The sequence below is a fragment of the Phyllobates terribilis genome, unplaced genomic scaffold (genome assembly GCF_046119375.1).
Source record: "Phyllobates terribilis strain yellow unplaced genomic scaffold, ASM4611937v1 Scaffold_4__5_contigs__length_816908805, whole genome shotgun sequence".
Classification (NCBI taxonomy): Eukaryota; Metazoa; Chordata; class Amphibia; order Anura; family Dendrobatidae; genus Phyllobates; species Phyllobates terribilis.
Window position 1 is genome coordinate 660,447,320 of NW_027362764.1, and position 14,116 is coordinate 660,461,435.

The window sequence follows — 14,116 nt, forward strand, 5'->3', positions numbered from 1 at the left end:
GCACAGCTGATATCACAATGTGTTTCTTATCTGTGGGTTTCCATAGCACTTTATATAAATCTTCTTCTTTATCTTAAGGGTATATTTACACCCTGCAGAGTTGTTGCAGAATATCTGTTCCATACATGTGCATTGGATGTTGTCTGCAGCATGGGCATGGATTTCTGCCAGCTCCATTCAAATGAATGAGACATGTACAGAAATATCTGCAGCAAATCTTCAACCTGTGACTATATCCTAATTAAGTAATAATGAACTAAAGAATTGGCAAAATGACAAATTCAACTCTGCTGTACTGACATATTCAATAAAAGCAGCACAGCCTTATTGACATTTCTGTGGCATCCAGTTCAGTTATCTTAATGATTCTTTTAAAAAAAGAGAGCTATATCTACAGGTATGTAAATATGTAAATGTTTTATCTAATATACGTAAAGTTTATTTTTCTAACAAGCCTCTACAGTAATTCTTTGCACTGTCACCACTTTTTTTTGGTGATTATTACGGTACTACCCATACATGTGTAACAAAAACGATAACTGGTATGGAATCATATCTAACAAAGGACCAAACCATGACCGTTCTTCATATGAGATGAAGACACTTTTTTTATTTTCTAAGTGATAACAAAAAATTGAAGAAAATTCCAATTTTTTCGCTGCTGATTTGCACACACGACACATCGACGCCGGCTGAGACGAGTGATATTGATACTTCTCACACATCTGGATCATTGAAGTCTTGATGACTTTCTCCTTTCTGCAGAACATGACAGAAGGGAACAATTAGAAAACCTTTTGTTTTTTGTCATTCAGACACAAATTGTGTGATATTTTACTACTTATGAATCGTGTGCTTATGTCTGCTATGAAATAGTTCATTTCTCTGTCGTCACAAAGGAGTGTTAATTCCAGGTGAATAACTCTCCCTGCCTGTCATACCTTGGATCTGCGGTGAAATGAAATCCCACAATGAGATCCTGCCGCACACCTTTACTGTCAGCCCTGTCTCCGCGCCTGTCACATGACAGCAATTCCTTCTCCGCCGTCTCTCCCTGCGCACCGTTTATAAAGGCTGACACTGGTGATCTAGCCATGCTGACGATTTCTACAGTTTTCAGTCAAACACTTTGCATCGAACCAAAATAAAATAGTTCTGAGCCGAGCCTAATGCATAGTTCTGAGCAGACCCGTATACGTAGGAATGAGCCGTGCCGTATACGTAGGAATGAGCCGAGCTGTATACGTAGGAATGAGCCGTGCCATATACATAGGAATGAGCCGAGCCGTATACGTAGGAATGAGCCGTGCCATATACATAGGAATGAGCCGTGCCATATACATAGGAATGAGCCGTGCCTTATACATAGGAATGAGCCGTGCCGTATACGTAGGAATGAGCCGTGCCATATACATAGGAATGAGCCGAGCCGTATACGTAGGAATGAGCCGTGCCATATACATAGGAATGAGCCGAGCCGTATACATAGGAATGAGCTGTGTCATATACATAGGAATGAGCCGAGCCGTATACATAGGAATGAGCCGTGCCATATACATAGGAATGAGCCGAGCCGTATACGTAGGAATGAGCCGTGCCATATACATAGGAATGAGCCGAGCCGTATACGTAGGAATGAGCCGTGCCATATACATAGGAATGAGCCGTGCCATATACATAGGAATGAGCCGTGCCTTATACATAGGAATGAGCCGTGCCGTATACGTAGGAATGAGCCGAGCCGTATACGTAGGAATGAGCCGAGCTGTATACGTAGGAATGAGCCGTGCCATATACATAGGAATGAGCCGAGCTGTACACGTAGGAATGAACCGAGCCATATACGTAGGAATGAGCCGTATACGTAGGGATGAGCCGAGCCATATACGTAGGGATGAGCTGAGCCGTATACATAGGAATGAACCGAGCCGTATACGTAGGAATGAGCCGTATACGTAGGGATGAGCCGAGCCGTATATGTAGGAATGAGCCGAGCCGTATACGTAGGAATGAGCCGTGCCATATACGTAGGAATGAGCCGTATACGTAGGGATGAGCTGAGCCGTATACGTAGGGATGAGCCGAGCCGTATACATAGGAATGAGCCGTGCCGTATACATAGGAATGAGCCGTATACGTAGGGATGAGCCGAGCCGTATACGTAGGGATGAGCCGAGCCGTATACGTAGGGATGAGCCGAGCCGTATACGTAGGGATGAGCCGAGCCTTATACGTAGGGATGAGCCGTGCCGTATACGTAGGGATGAGCCGTGCCGTATACATAGGAATGAGCCGTATACGTAGGGATGAGCCGAGCCGTATACGTAGGGATGAGCCGAGCTGTATACGTAGGGATGAGCCGAGCCGTATACGTAGGGATGAGCCGAGCCGTATACGTAGGGATGAGCCGAGCCGTATACGTAGGAATGAGCCATGCCGTATGCGTAGAAATGAGTCGTGCCGTATACGTAGGGATGAGCCGAGCCGTATACGTAGGGATGAGCCGTGTTGAATACATAGGAATACACTGGACCAGTCGTGTCTATACGGACTGCATGTACACCACTATATTTGTAGGTGACATCCCCATTGCTTTTAATCCTCACTATTAAAATAAAATCGATCTTGTTTATATATATATATATCAATAAATCACTGTATCATATTATTTAGAAGCCTAAATAATCCTTTACACCACAGACTATAGGAAATATCATGTAAATAATAACAATAGGAAAAAAATCCACTGGGCAAAAAAGAGGCTAAACCGTCCTCTAGTCAAATATTAATGAAGTCATTGGGAATGTTATAGACAGACAATGTCAGCACCTTCATTTTCCACTTCCCTATTCACAGCCCGGCCAGATACTTGATTCTAGATAAACCCCCTAGAGGTCTACTGCAAATTCTTTTTCAATACAGCCAGATCATTGCAGATAATTGTATTACACGGGATATTGATCCGAAATCACCGTTCACCGGAAAACCTGCTTGTACATACAGTGTGTGTGTGTATGTATATATATATATAGAGACAACGATTATTAGAAGAGTGTGGTTTATTGTCGGTGTATTATATAGTGGATTTTTATTATTATTTATTTTTTTTTTTTTTGTGTGTGATTCACCTGTACTGAAAAAAAGCAAGGTGGAAACATCAGAGAAATTACCACTTTACAAGAATCTATTGATCACTTTAAATCAAAGAAGTGTGTTTGACATGAGATTACCTGCCAGTTTGAACATTAGGTACACTATGTTATAGCTCGGGGCAGTTGTAAGTCTGCCAAAGGGATTGTAAATAAAGCATGCAGCTGCTAGTGCCTCTGGCCTGGGATCAACCGGAGCTCAGGACCAGGGCAGAGGTAAACGGCAGCGCGGTTAACCCTTCCCAGACGGTAGGAGGAGATCAGGGGCCAGATGTGGTCTCTATCTGACTCCTCGCCTTATTACAGCCGTGTCGTTTTGTTTTCCAAAATTTACACCTGTATCACAAATGTCATTGTTTGATTTCATTTTATGGTGTGTGACTCTTTGATCCCCTTTTGTGTAGTTTATTGGAGGGGGGCAAATTCTGAATTATACATATAGTAATGACATTTACAGGTTAAAGAAAATACTAAAATATCCGTACACATTATATACAGCTGCAGCAGAGCTAGATATGTGTTTAACTGTTATTTGACTGTATCTGGATGAGTGTATGTATATATGTATATCTATGTTTTTATATGTCTTTTGATAAATAATTATACATTTATTCTGAAATGTGTGTGTGTGTGTGTGTGTGTGTGTATATATATATATATATATATATATATATATATATATATATGTATGTATGTGAGTATGTGTGTATGAGAAAGGTTCTGTGAACCGAAACGTCCCCTTTGGGCTCATTAAAGTCCATTTTTTTTCAAAAATTTCTTGGAGTGCTGCCTCTTTATATTTTTTATATATATATATATATATATATATATATGCACGTATGTTTCTATTTGTGTTTGCAGGTATATCAAATATAATGAATAATTCTAAATATATTATACAGCGTATACAGGTGTATACATATATGCACATGTTTCTATTTATGTGTTTGCATGGATATATTACATAATAAATTCGAAATATATTGTGACACATGTATATGTGTATACATGTATGCATATATATTTGTGTTTGCACATATATATATAATTATACATAATTTATAATACATAATATATGTATGAACATATGTTTACATTGATGTTTTCGCACATATATAATAAATGAAAAATATATTGTAATAAATGTATGTGTATATATTTATGTGTTTCATATATATATATATATATACTTATATATTTATGCAAATTATGCATATTTTATAATACATGTATATGTGTATATATGTATGCACTTATGGTTATAATTGTGATTGCATGTATATATACTAAAGAATGATACATATGTTTATTTTAATACATATACATACAAGCGCATAAATTTACATATATACATGTTTAATAATACATACATTTATAATATTTAATGTAATACATAAATTAACATACACCTACAATAATGTCTGCTTTTAACATGGATAAGCTTTCTGAGATGTCAAATAACAGTTAAACACATATTTAGTTCTGCTGTGTCTATATATATATATATATATATATATATATATATATATATATATATATGTATGCAGATATATATACATTTTTTTTCTCTATATTTCATAATTATTTTTGAATATTCCTGTTCCGTTTCGAAGCATTCAGCTCCGGCGTTCTCTCTCCAGATCCTGGATTTTCTCAGCTATTTTCTATTACACATGTGAATATAAGATTCGCTGTGTATACTCTCGGGTTTGTGATTTCAGTCGATCTTTTTGCTGTGTGATAGGCTTTGTATGTGAATTATGGTCTTCGTGGTCTCATGGTAAAGAACATTCTTATTTGTGCGGATGGTTTGTATATAGTGATTCCAGGGAAGCTGCTCTTGATACATATATTCAGCGCACCGTCCGAAAGTATTTTTTTTTTTCACTAAAGGGAATGAAATCACCTTTTTCTTTTAACCTAAAGCATCCTGTCCGCCCTCCCTACTACTGTGCATGGCTGCTCTGGTCATTGCAGAGGCTGCAGTCCTGCATGGTCACAGGTATGGCTGCTCATGTCAAGGAGCTTTTCTCACCAATGCTTTCTACTGCTACCTCTCTTAAATTTTATTTGACCGCAGTACAGTCTCATTTCCCTAATTCAGAAACACACTTATATATAATATACATAGGTGAGCACAATATCCTGCTGGGAAACTCAGGAAAAGAGATTATTATTTTTTTTTGGAGCTGGATGTTTTCTGCATAAGCTGATACACACCTGGTAAAGGGAACAAAATGTTGCCTCATCTAAAACATTCGAGGCTTGACACTTACAAAGCCAAAAACATTGCTTTAGTGGTGGAGGCTGGGGGGAGGCTGATTTACTGTGTGATTACATTTCCTTTATTGGGTAATGGCAGCACGTTCCCCCCTCTCCCCTTTCCCCTTAGTGAGATTTTGTTTTACAGCCTGGAGGGTTTATCTTAGATTTTGAAAGGAGTCTCACTTGAAGTTGTTCATTAGATTGCGTCCGTATTTCAACACGTGTTGAAATTATTAAACGCTCCACTCATTTGCTCAAAGAGATGCAGATGTACTGCGGAGTTAACCCCTCATTGCCCATCCTGGACGTTCATTATTAGGCTTCATTCTTGTTCATAGACATAGGGTGTGGGTGTATATATACTGTATCATACATGTGTGTTTATGCCCATATATCCTTATTTATATGGACTCCAAAGTAACCCACCAAATACACACTGTATAGAATAAATATATGTGTATGTATGTATGTATATATATATATATATATATATAATATATATGTGTGTGTGTGTGTGTGTATATATATATATATATATATCTATGTATATGCATATGTATGCATACATTTATGTATAGAAATATATGTGTGTGTATGTGTGTATAAAATATGTATATGTGTGTATTTCTATGTATGTATGTATATATATATATATATATATATATATATATAAAATATACACACACTATAAATACACACACACACATATTTATATACACACACATGTGTATGTGTGTGTATATATATATATATATATATATAATGTGTGTGTGCATATATATTATATACACACACATATATACCCACATATACATCTATAAATATATATATATATATATATATATATATACAATTTCTATATGTATATGTGGGTATATAATATATACACACACACACATAAGTGGTGGCTCTTGTTTCTGTGCCCGCAGTTTTGCACCACGTGAAGTACCTGCTGCAGAGGTTACTGATGCCAATATGCGTATAGGGCATTAATTGAGCAATAATATGAACAAACGACGACACAGCCCCGTTGGCCAATATATTAAATGTCACCATTGTCATATGCTAATTGCGGAAATAAACAGGTTTAATGATTACGGAATTAAGCTAATTGGGCTGATTAATTAATGGTGACAGCCCAGAGCATAATTGTCAACCGAGGTGATAAATTGGTTGGAAATCCACTCAGTTTGTTGTATTTCCTAGAAAAACCTCAGACTTACAGCCCATATGTACTCACAGATGTTCATTATTTTCGCGTCTGTACCAGAAATATTAAGGAATTGGAATCTCTGCCAATCCCAAATGTTTTATCATTTGCACAGAGAATATGTAAGACTATTGTTTTGGGGTGTTTTTTCACAACGATTTATGAAAACCTTTGTTTGCATCAAATTTACCTACAATTGTAGTGAAATAGAGTACAGTATGAGGGTTTAACAAAAGTTTTTACGTCTCCACCGCTGCTCTTCTTATATATCTAACCTTTTAAATGTGATTGGCGATGCCATGTGATACTGTAAATCTGGAAGATACATAGTGTGCTCCCGTTCACCAGCAGATGTTGGAGATATCCAGCTATATGATATCCACCTTTTCAAGACAGATGATGATAATTCACTGAGTTAAGATGCTTGTCTCACGCCTTCGGGCAAGTTGAGAAAAAGAAGTGCAGGGCTTTTTGGATCAATATCAAAGTGTTTAGCACATTCCTATTGCATGTTAGTTCAAAGATGGTAGATTTCAGACTTCACATTTTTTACAATTAATTGTAACCTGTAATTCAGTAGCAGTATATATTTAAAATGTAGGTGTATACAGTATCTTTTTTTTTTAAATAGAAACTTTCATAAAAGCAAATTATCTATCTATATCTGCCTATCTATCTACATTTGTGTGTATGTACATATATGTATATTTGTATATATGTTTATATATATATATGTGTGTGTGTGTGCGTGTGTGTGTATATATATATATATACATTCACATATATGTGTCTATATAAATATTTAAGTGTGTGTGTAGATATAATATATATATATATATATGTTATATGTAAACACACTGTATATATCCATTTACATATATAGTTGCAAGTCATTATTTTAGTATTTCCTGATTTTATTATCATTTTTTTATTATTTTGATTTTTTTAATTAAGCCACCTTTCTTCAAGGCACAGGCAATATTTGTTTTTTGATGGTCAGAAAGTATTTTATTCAAATTGTCTCCACATATCATTTTGGACCGCGGTCAACAAAGAACAAAGGGAAATGTCTTTGTCTTAAAATCACTTATTTTTTCAGCAAAAAAAAAAAAAAAAAAAAGCGACCTACTAGTGTCTCCTCTATTTATTCTTGATCTGGTAGTAGAGCGCCATCTATTGGTTGACCTTGAAATCGCTTTCACAGCTTTAGAGCAGCATCCTATTTATTACATTTAGTGATTAGAGTCACTGAACAGTCCAATAAATGTGTGCGGTGCTCTATGTTCGGATCTAGAAGTAAACCCAATTTTATTTTCCAAGTCGATATATATGTCATTTATCATTTTAATATTAAAAAAATGCGGTTTAATTTGGTGGCAAGCAGATAATTAAACACATATTCATGTTCATTCCCTTTTTACATGAACAGTGAGTCTTTCACCATTTAGAAATAAAGCAATGCTGAAAAGAATAAAAACAGATCTTATGTATATGTATTTTTTTATTATTTTTTTCTGCCTACACTGCATTGTGTTTTTTTTTTTATCCTTTAGCACAAGAACTTGCCAGTCAAGAAGAAAAACTTCTTCTCCTAGAATCCAGCTTGAAAGCGACTCAAGAGCAGCTAAGTGAGCAAATAGCTGAAACCGTTCGCCAGGAACAGACCAGCAGAAAGTCCCAGACGGACCTGAAGACCCTTAAAGAACATCTCACAGCCTCCGAGCTAGAACATAGTGCAGACAAGTGAGTGACTCCCTAAGGAATCTCCATCACTGATCACCTTCCTTAAAGGTGTAAATTCTGATTAATATATGTCGCTTTACTGTTCTTGCGTGCTTTGTATGTGCATATATGTAGCATGTAACTTTCTTTTATGCTGTGCCTATACAATTGCATTTCTGTTTGCTAGATGACTGTAGAGAAGAAGGTGTCGGCATTTTTTTTTTTTTTTTTAGAAGTCTACGATGACTGAAAAATGGGGGCGAAAGTCTTAATTTTCCAACACTGGAGTGTACAAAGGTTACATATGGCTCTTGTTGTCTCCTTTTTCTTTGTCAAAGTAGCTGAGTTGATGCAAGATGGTGCCAAATTATACTTGAATACTCTGATTACATTGCTTTCCTGTTGGGCTGCGAAGAATAAAGAACGCTTGATGGTATTGGCCAGGGCTGGGTGTATTAGTTAGAAGGCCAAGGACTCGCTTCTCAGCAGATTGCATTAAAAGCTATTGCAGTTCTAGGTATTATTGAGAGAATTAGTATTAATAAGTAATCATGTCTGAAAATATTCTACAGGTGCTTGCAGGTTAGTCAACAAGATCCCTTAAATCTGTAACTGGAGCAATACAAGCCATTGATTATGCATTATGGATAACTCTTTGAGCTAAGGTAATGCACTAGGTTTATCTGCAGTCCTATGATAAACACTGGTGACATGTTGTAGAATCAGCGTCAGCGATACCAAACGACCGGCTCGGCTCTGCTGCATTTGTGATTTCAGGTAAATTCATTTAGGCCCCATGAAATCCCTGCGACTGACACAGTGTTTGAATTTTAGCTTTTCCGCTTTTGTTTCCTGATGTAAAAAGATGTCAGATTCAGATGTCTCTGCTACGACCACTTTACTGGAATCATTTCTGAAGAAGACCACTCCCCGGATTTGAGACCTTTTTCTTTTTTTAAATGCTCTTACTGAATAATACCTGATACATTGCTAAAGTTCTGTAGACGTTTCTGATGGCTTTTTCCAAGCTTTGAGGTTATGCATTTAAGCTGTAAGTGCAAATTAGATTTAAGGAATTTAATTGGACGGAAGAAGAGACTGACGCCTTCTGTAGCCATAACATTGTTGTGCAACAGGCAGCGCTGGACGAGTGAATAAAACTTAGGTCATGCGTTCTGCAGAACACTTAAAACTAAGCTGTGTGACTGTTCCTTAAAGTATCTGCAAAGTATTTGGAGCTCACCTCCTCCTGTGTGGATGGGGGCTAATCGTTCTGCATGTTCTAGCAGTCTTCTTATTATTCAGCCCTGGCCATGTATGCAGAAGAATGTATTCAGAATATGCATTAAAGCAATTGGATCTTTTAACTCTGCGAATAAAATTACTCCAAAATAAAAAAAATATTCATATTAGTAGTAATAAAAGTACCAATAAAGCCCCAGCATTACAAAGAGCAAATTTGTAAAGCAGGATGATAGTAATAAAAAGCATTCATTTTCTATTCATGCCTAATGGTTAGTCCTAGACATTGTGTTATTGCTGAAAAACATGATTTTTTTAAATTTTACATTTATTCTTTTTTATTTTGGATTTTTTTTTATATATATATATATTTTTTACCCTACTGCCTAATGAACAGTCCAGCCTATATATAGAATATGGCAAGGCCAGATTCCCAGCACAGACCTGCTCCATGTAAAATACTTGTCCAAAGCTTCTAGTGGGTGGCTGGAAATCGTAATAATTTGTTGCATTGATTTTTGTGCGGCTGTGCAGCTGAGGTCCCCAGTGAATAGATAGGAATAGACATTTTATTGATTTGCTTTTCATAGTTATATTTGCAAGGCTCCATTGCAAAATAATTTAGACTTTTAAACTCTGAACCGAGACATTATGAAAATGGGATTTTTCTGCCTAATCTCATGGCTACTTAAAGGTAAAACTCCTGTGCAGGTGTCACATTTCCCTTATCGTTGCCTTGTATGTAGTTATTGAGAAAAACCTAATTGATTACATAATTATCTATCTATCTATCTATCTATCTATCTATCTATCCATCTAATATTTATCTATGTAATGTCTATATATCTATCATCTATGTATCTATCTAATACTTATCTATCTAGCTATCCATATATCTAATATCTATCTAATATCTATCCGTCTAATATCTATCTATCTTCCTATCACATGTCTATCTATCATCTATGTATATATCTATCTATTATCTATCTAACTATCCATATATCTAATATGTATCCATTTATCTATCTCTCTAATATCGATCTATTATCTATCTATCTATCACATGTCTATCTATCTACCTATCTATCTAATAATATCTATCTATCACATGTATGTCTATCATCTATGTATATATCTATCTATTATCTATCTAACTATCCATATATTTAATATCTTTCCATATATCTAATATCTATCCATAGATCTATCTGTCTAATATCTATCTAATATCTATCACATGTCTATCTATCGGTCTAATATCCATCTATCACATGTCTATCTATCTATCTATCTATCTATCTATCTATCTATCTATCTATCTATCTATCTATCTATCTATCTATCTATCTATCTATCTATCTATCGTATCTATGACCATATCATATCATTGCCCTTTTTAACACATAATCAATATTTTTTTTTTTTACTTATTTTTATGTATTTATTTATTTTCTGTTAACCTCTTTTAGTTTATATTTTCCGTGACATTAAATTTTATAATAAGGCAATCTTGCCTTTGAGCTTGCGTTTAACAGGATTAAGTTTACTTGAAGTCGCCTTCTATAATCCGACTATTTTTATGGGCACTTTGTGTCCAGAGCTGCTTTATGTGCTCAGGATGCACTTGAAATCAGTAAACCTATGGGTAAAATCCAATTGATATGGTAAGTTTGAAAATGAGGATAAAATAGAAATAAACTCAATTGTTGCAGGAAGGTTATAGTGATAAATGTATAATATATATTTTTTTGTCTGGATGCTTTATGTATTGATTCAATTATAACACCAGCCACTTTAATAATTTGTCTTCTATTAGGGGATGGCTATGATTGCTGGAGGATCCTGAGCCTCATTTTTGACACCTGCCTCTGAAAAGAAAGGCCTTGATGTCCATGGCAACCAATCCGGGCCCATGTTCATTTTGCCAGTACAGTTTAGAAAATGAAAGGAGAGATTCTGGTTGTTAGGGGATCTAGACCACTGCTTGGTGGTTTTCACATGAGGCCTATAGACCCCTTTGTTCACATTCCGTGTGAATTCCTCCAACAATGAAACACAATCCCCTGTATACTTTGTGGCTTAGGTTTTTGTGGTTACCTACAGTCTGTTGTACTTTCATACACTTTAAAAATAAAAACTTATGCTGACAAATACCACCGAGGCCAAGGACAAATGGCCACTCTCGCTTCGCTTGTGTCAAATGAAAGGCAGCCTATGTCTACAGTTAGCTAATCATGGCCATTCCAGCTTCTCGAAACCCCTGTGACCAGTTGTCATCTACAAGCATTCAGAGATAAGGCTCTCAGCTCGTTAACGAGCGCCCATCAACTATATACATTCTATATATACTATATATGTACGTAGTCGATCGGCACTGGTTTACTGGCCCTTTTACACAAGCCAACAAGTAATGATGGGAACCGAACGATTGATAGTATGATCATTCTGTCCTCATAGAGCAGAGGTCCCCAACCTTTCTGACCTTGAGATCCATATTCAGCTCTGAGAGAGGGTCACTAGCCATATTCAGCTCTGAGACAGGGTCGTAGGCAGCATCCAGCTCCTGCCCCACTCACACTAGTGACACCCAGAGCCCCGATTACTGGTATAATGACAGCCAAAGCTTTTCCACTTAAATCACACCAAGGCAGTATGCCGAGCTCCAGGGTTTCTATGTTACCCTCAATCAGATCTGCTCTTCTGTGCAGGGCTACACACAAGTCACCATCTAGAGATCTGCTCTTAATAGCTGTTTGCTACTTTTGGTGCTAATTCACCAAGGTAGGGCAGACAGCCACGGGCCACACATCACAGGCCCACGAGCCACACATCACAGGCCCGCGAACCACTCATCACAGGCCCGCGAGCCACATGTGGCTCTCGATCTACAGGTTAGGGACCCCTGCCATACAGTATCATGTAATCAGGAAACCATCTCCTCTTTATACCGGGCATTGTGCAGCCAATAAGTATGGATTTTATGCCGGCACAAACTGTCAAATCACCTGAAGAATGATCATTTTACTCGCTCTGGTGATCGGCAGCATATTTAATCGGGACGATAATGAAGGATGTTACCTGGTTGTTGAACGGTCTAAATCCCCCAAAGTCACAAGTTTCCAGTCATTTTCCTGCAGCAACCATTATATTGGACATGTAGTGTCGCAAGGCCAATGACCTTGTATTTAAATGGCTGACCCTGTAACATACAGGACCGAGCTAGTGCAATTCTCTGCGGTGGCTCATAGAATGGAGCCTTGTGTGTGGATATATGCCTACTACACATAGATTGCAGTTGTTTTTATTTCAATAATGGTAACTAGGATATCTTAGGTCTCATATTTGCCTGCTAAGGTGCGTCAGTACAAAAAAACTACATGGATCAGTTGTGCTGCATCCTTTCTGGGCAATTTATTTTGCAGATTTTTTCCCACAGCGTGTGGAAGAGATTTCATGTAGTCTACCACCCTGTTAGTATAATATACTGCAGAATTTCCTGATAGAAAAGCCGCAGCATGTTCGACCCATGTGGATGTAGCCATAACGTTATCAGTTCATATTTATGTTTCATTTGTTCTATATGAAACCAGCAGAAAAAATGACCATATTTTGTGTTAATTTGAAAGACAAACTTTATTTTAGATGACCTATTCATTGGGTATTCTGGTGTCTTACCAGTTCCATAGTAACATGCTTTCTTGTAAAGAATAGATTGCAAAAGTGATTTATAGTGTATATAAAGTAATCTCTCTCTCCTTCCGGCAACATTCTCTTTTGAAAAACATTAGTCCTTTTGTGCCATTCAGAATTGCATGTATAGACAATATATATTCATGACCTGTTTGTGAGCTTGGGTCTATTATGTATTGCTGATGTGTGATGGAATTATTAGGAAATCTTCTCAAGATGTTTACAGTCTTTGGCTTTTCTGGAATATAAATAAATAAGGAATGAGAATACAAATGATGTTCTCTTCACACTACACACATACACCAGTGTTACATGACATTAAAACATGACTTTAATCAATATCGCACAGCACCATTTAGTTTTATACTATATATTAAATCCCCATATTAGTCTTTTCCCTTTGTTACTCCAGAGAAATGCTTGAAAATGTGAAAGCTGAATTAACCACATTAAAGTCACAGCATCAGATGACCGTTCAAGAAAGTCTTCAGCTTCAGCAGACCAACCACAAGTGTGAGATCGAGAATGCCTCGGTCCGAGAGAATGCCCGAAATTTACAGCAGCAGGTAATTTAATTGTAATAAGCAATGTAATATACGTCTATATATACAGTATCTATAGATATCTTTCTATCTAATGATAGACATATCTATCAATTGATACCAAATGCTTTACAATCTGAATACCTTTCATAGTCTTGCTATCAAAGGCCATGTTCATACAATGCATTCCCATGGCATTTTTTGCTTTAATTTTCTGAACACAAATAAAATACTCAATTTTTTAATAAAATGTTTAGAAAATTGCGGTAAAAAACACAATACAAATACATCAT

At 36.5% G+C, this 14,116-nt stretch overlaps 1 protein-coding gene across 2 annotated transcripts in view; it reads left to right on the top strand.

The window, feature by feature from the left end:
* LOC141264476 (uncharacterized) overlaps nt 1–14,116 on the top strand; it is a 497,614-nt gene that overhangs the window by 152,693 nt on the left and 330,805 nt on the right. For both annotated transcript variants that reach the window (XM_073676751.1, XM_073676752.1), the window contains exons 13-14: nt 8,178–8,367; nt 13,694–13,847. In XM_073676751.1, the coding sequence (XP_073532852.1) occupies nt 8,178–8,367; nt 13,694–13,847 (344 nt within the window). The remainder of the gene's footprint in view (nt 1–8,177; nt 8,368–13,693; nt 13,848–14,116) is intronic.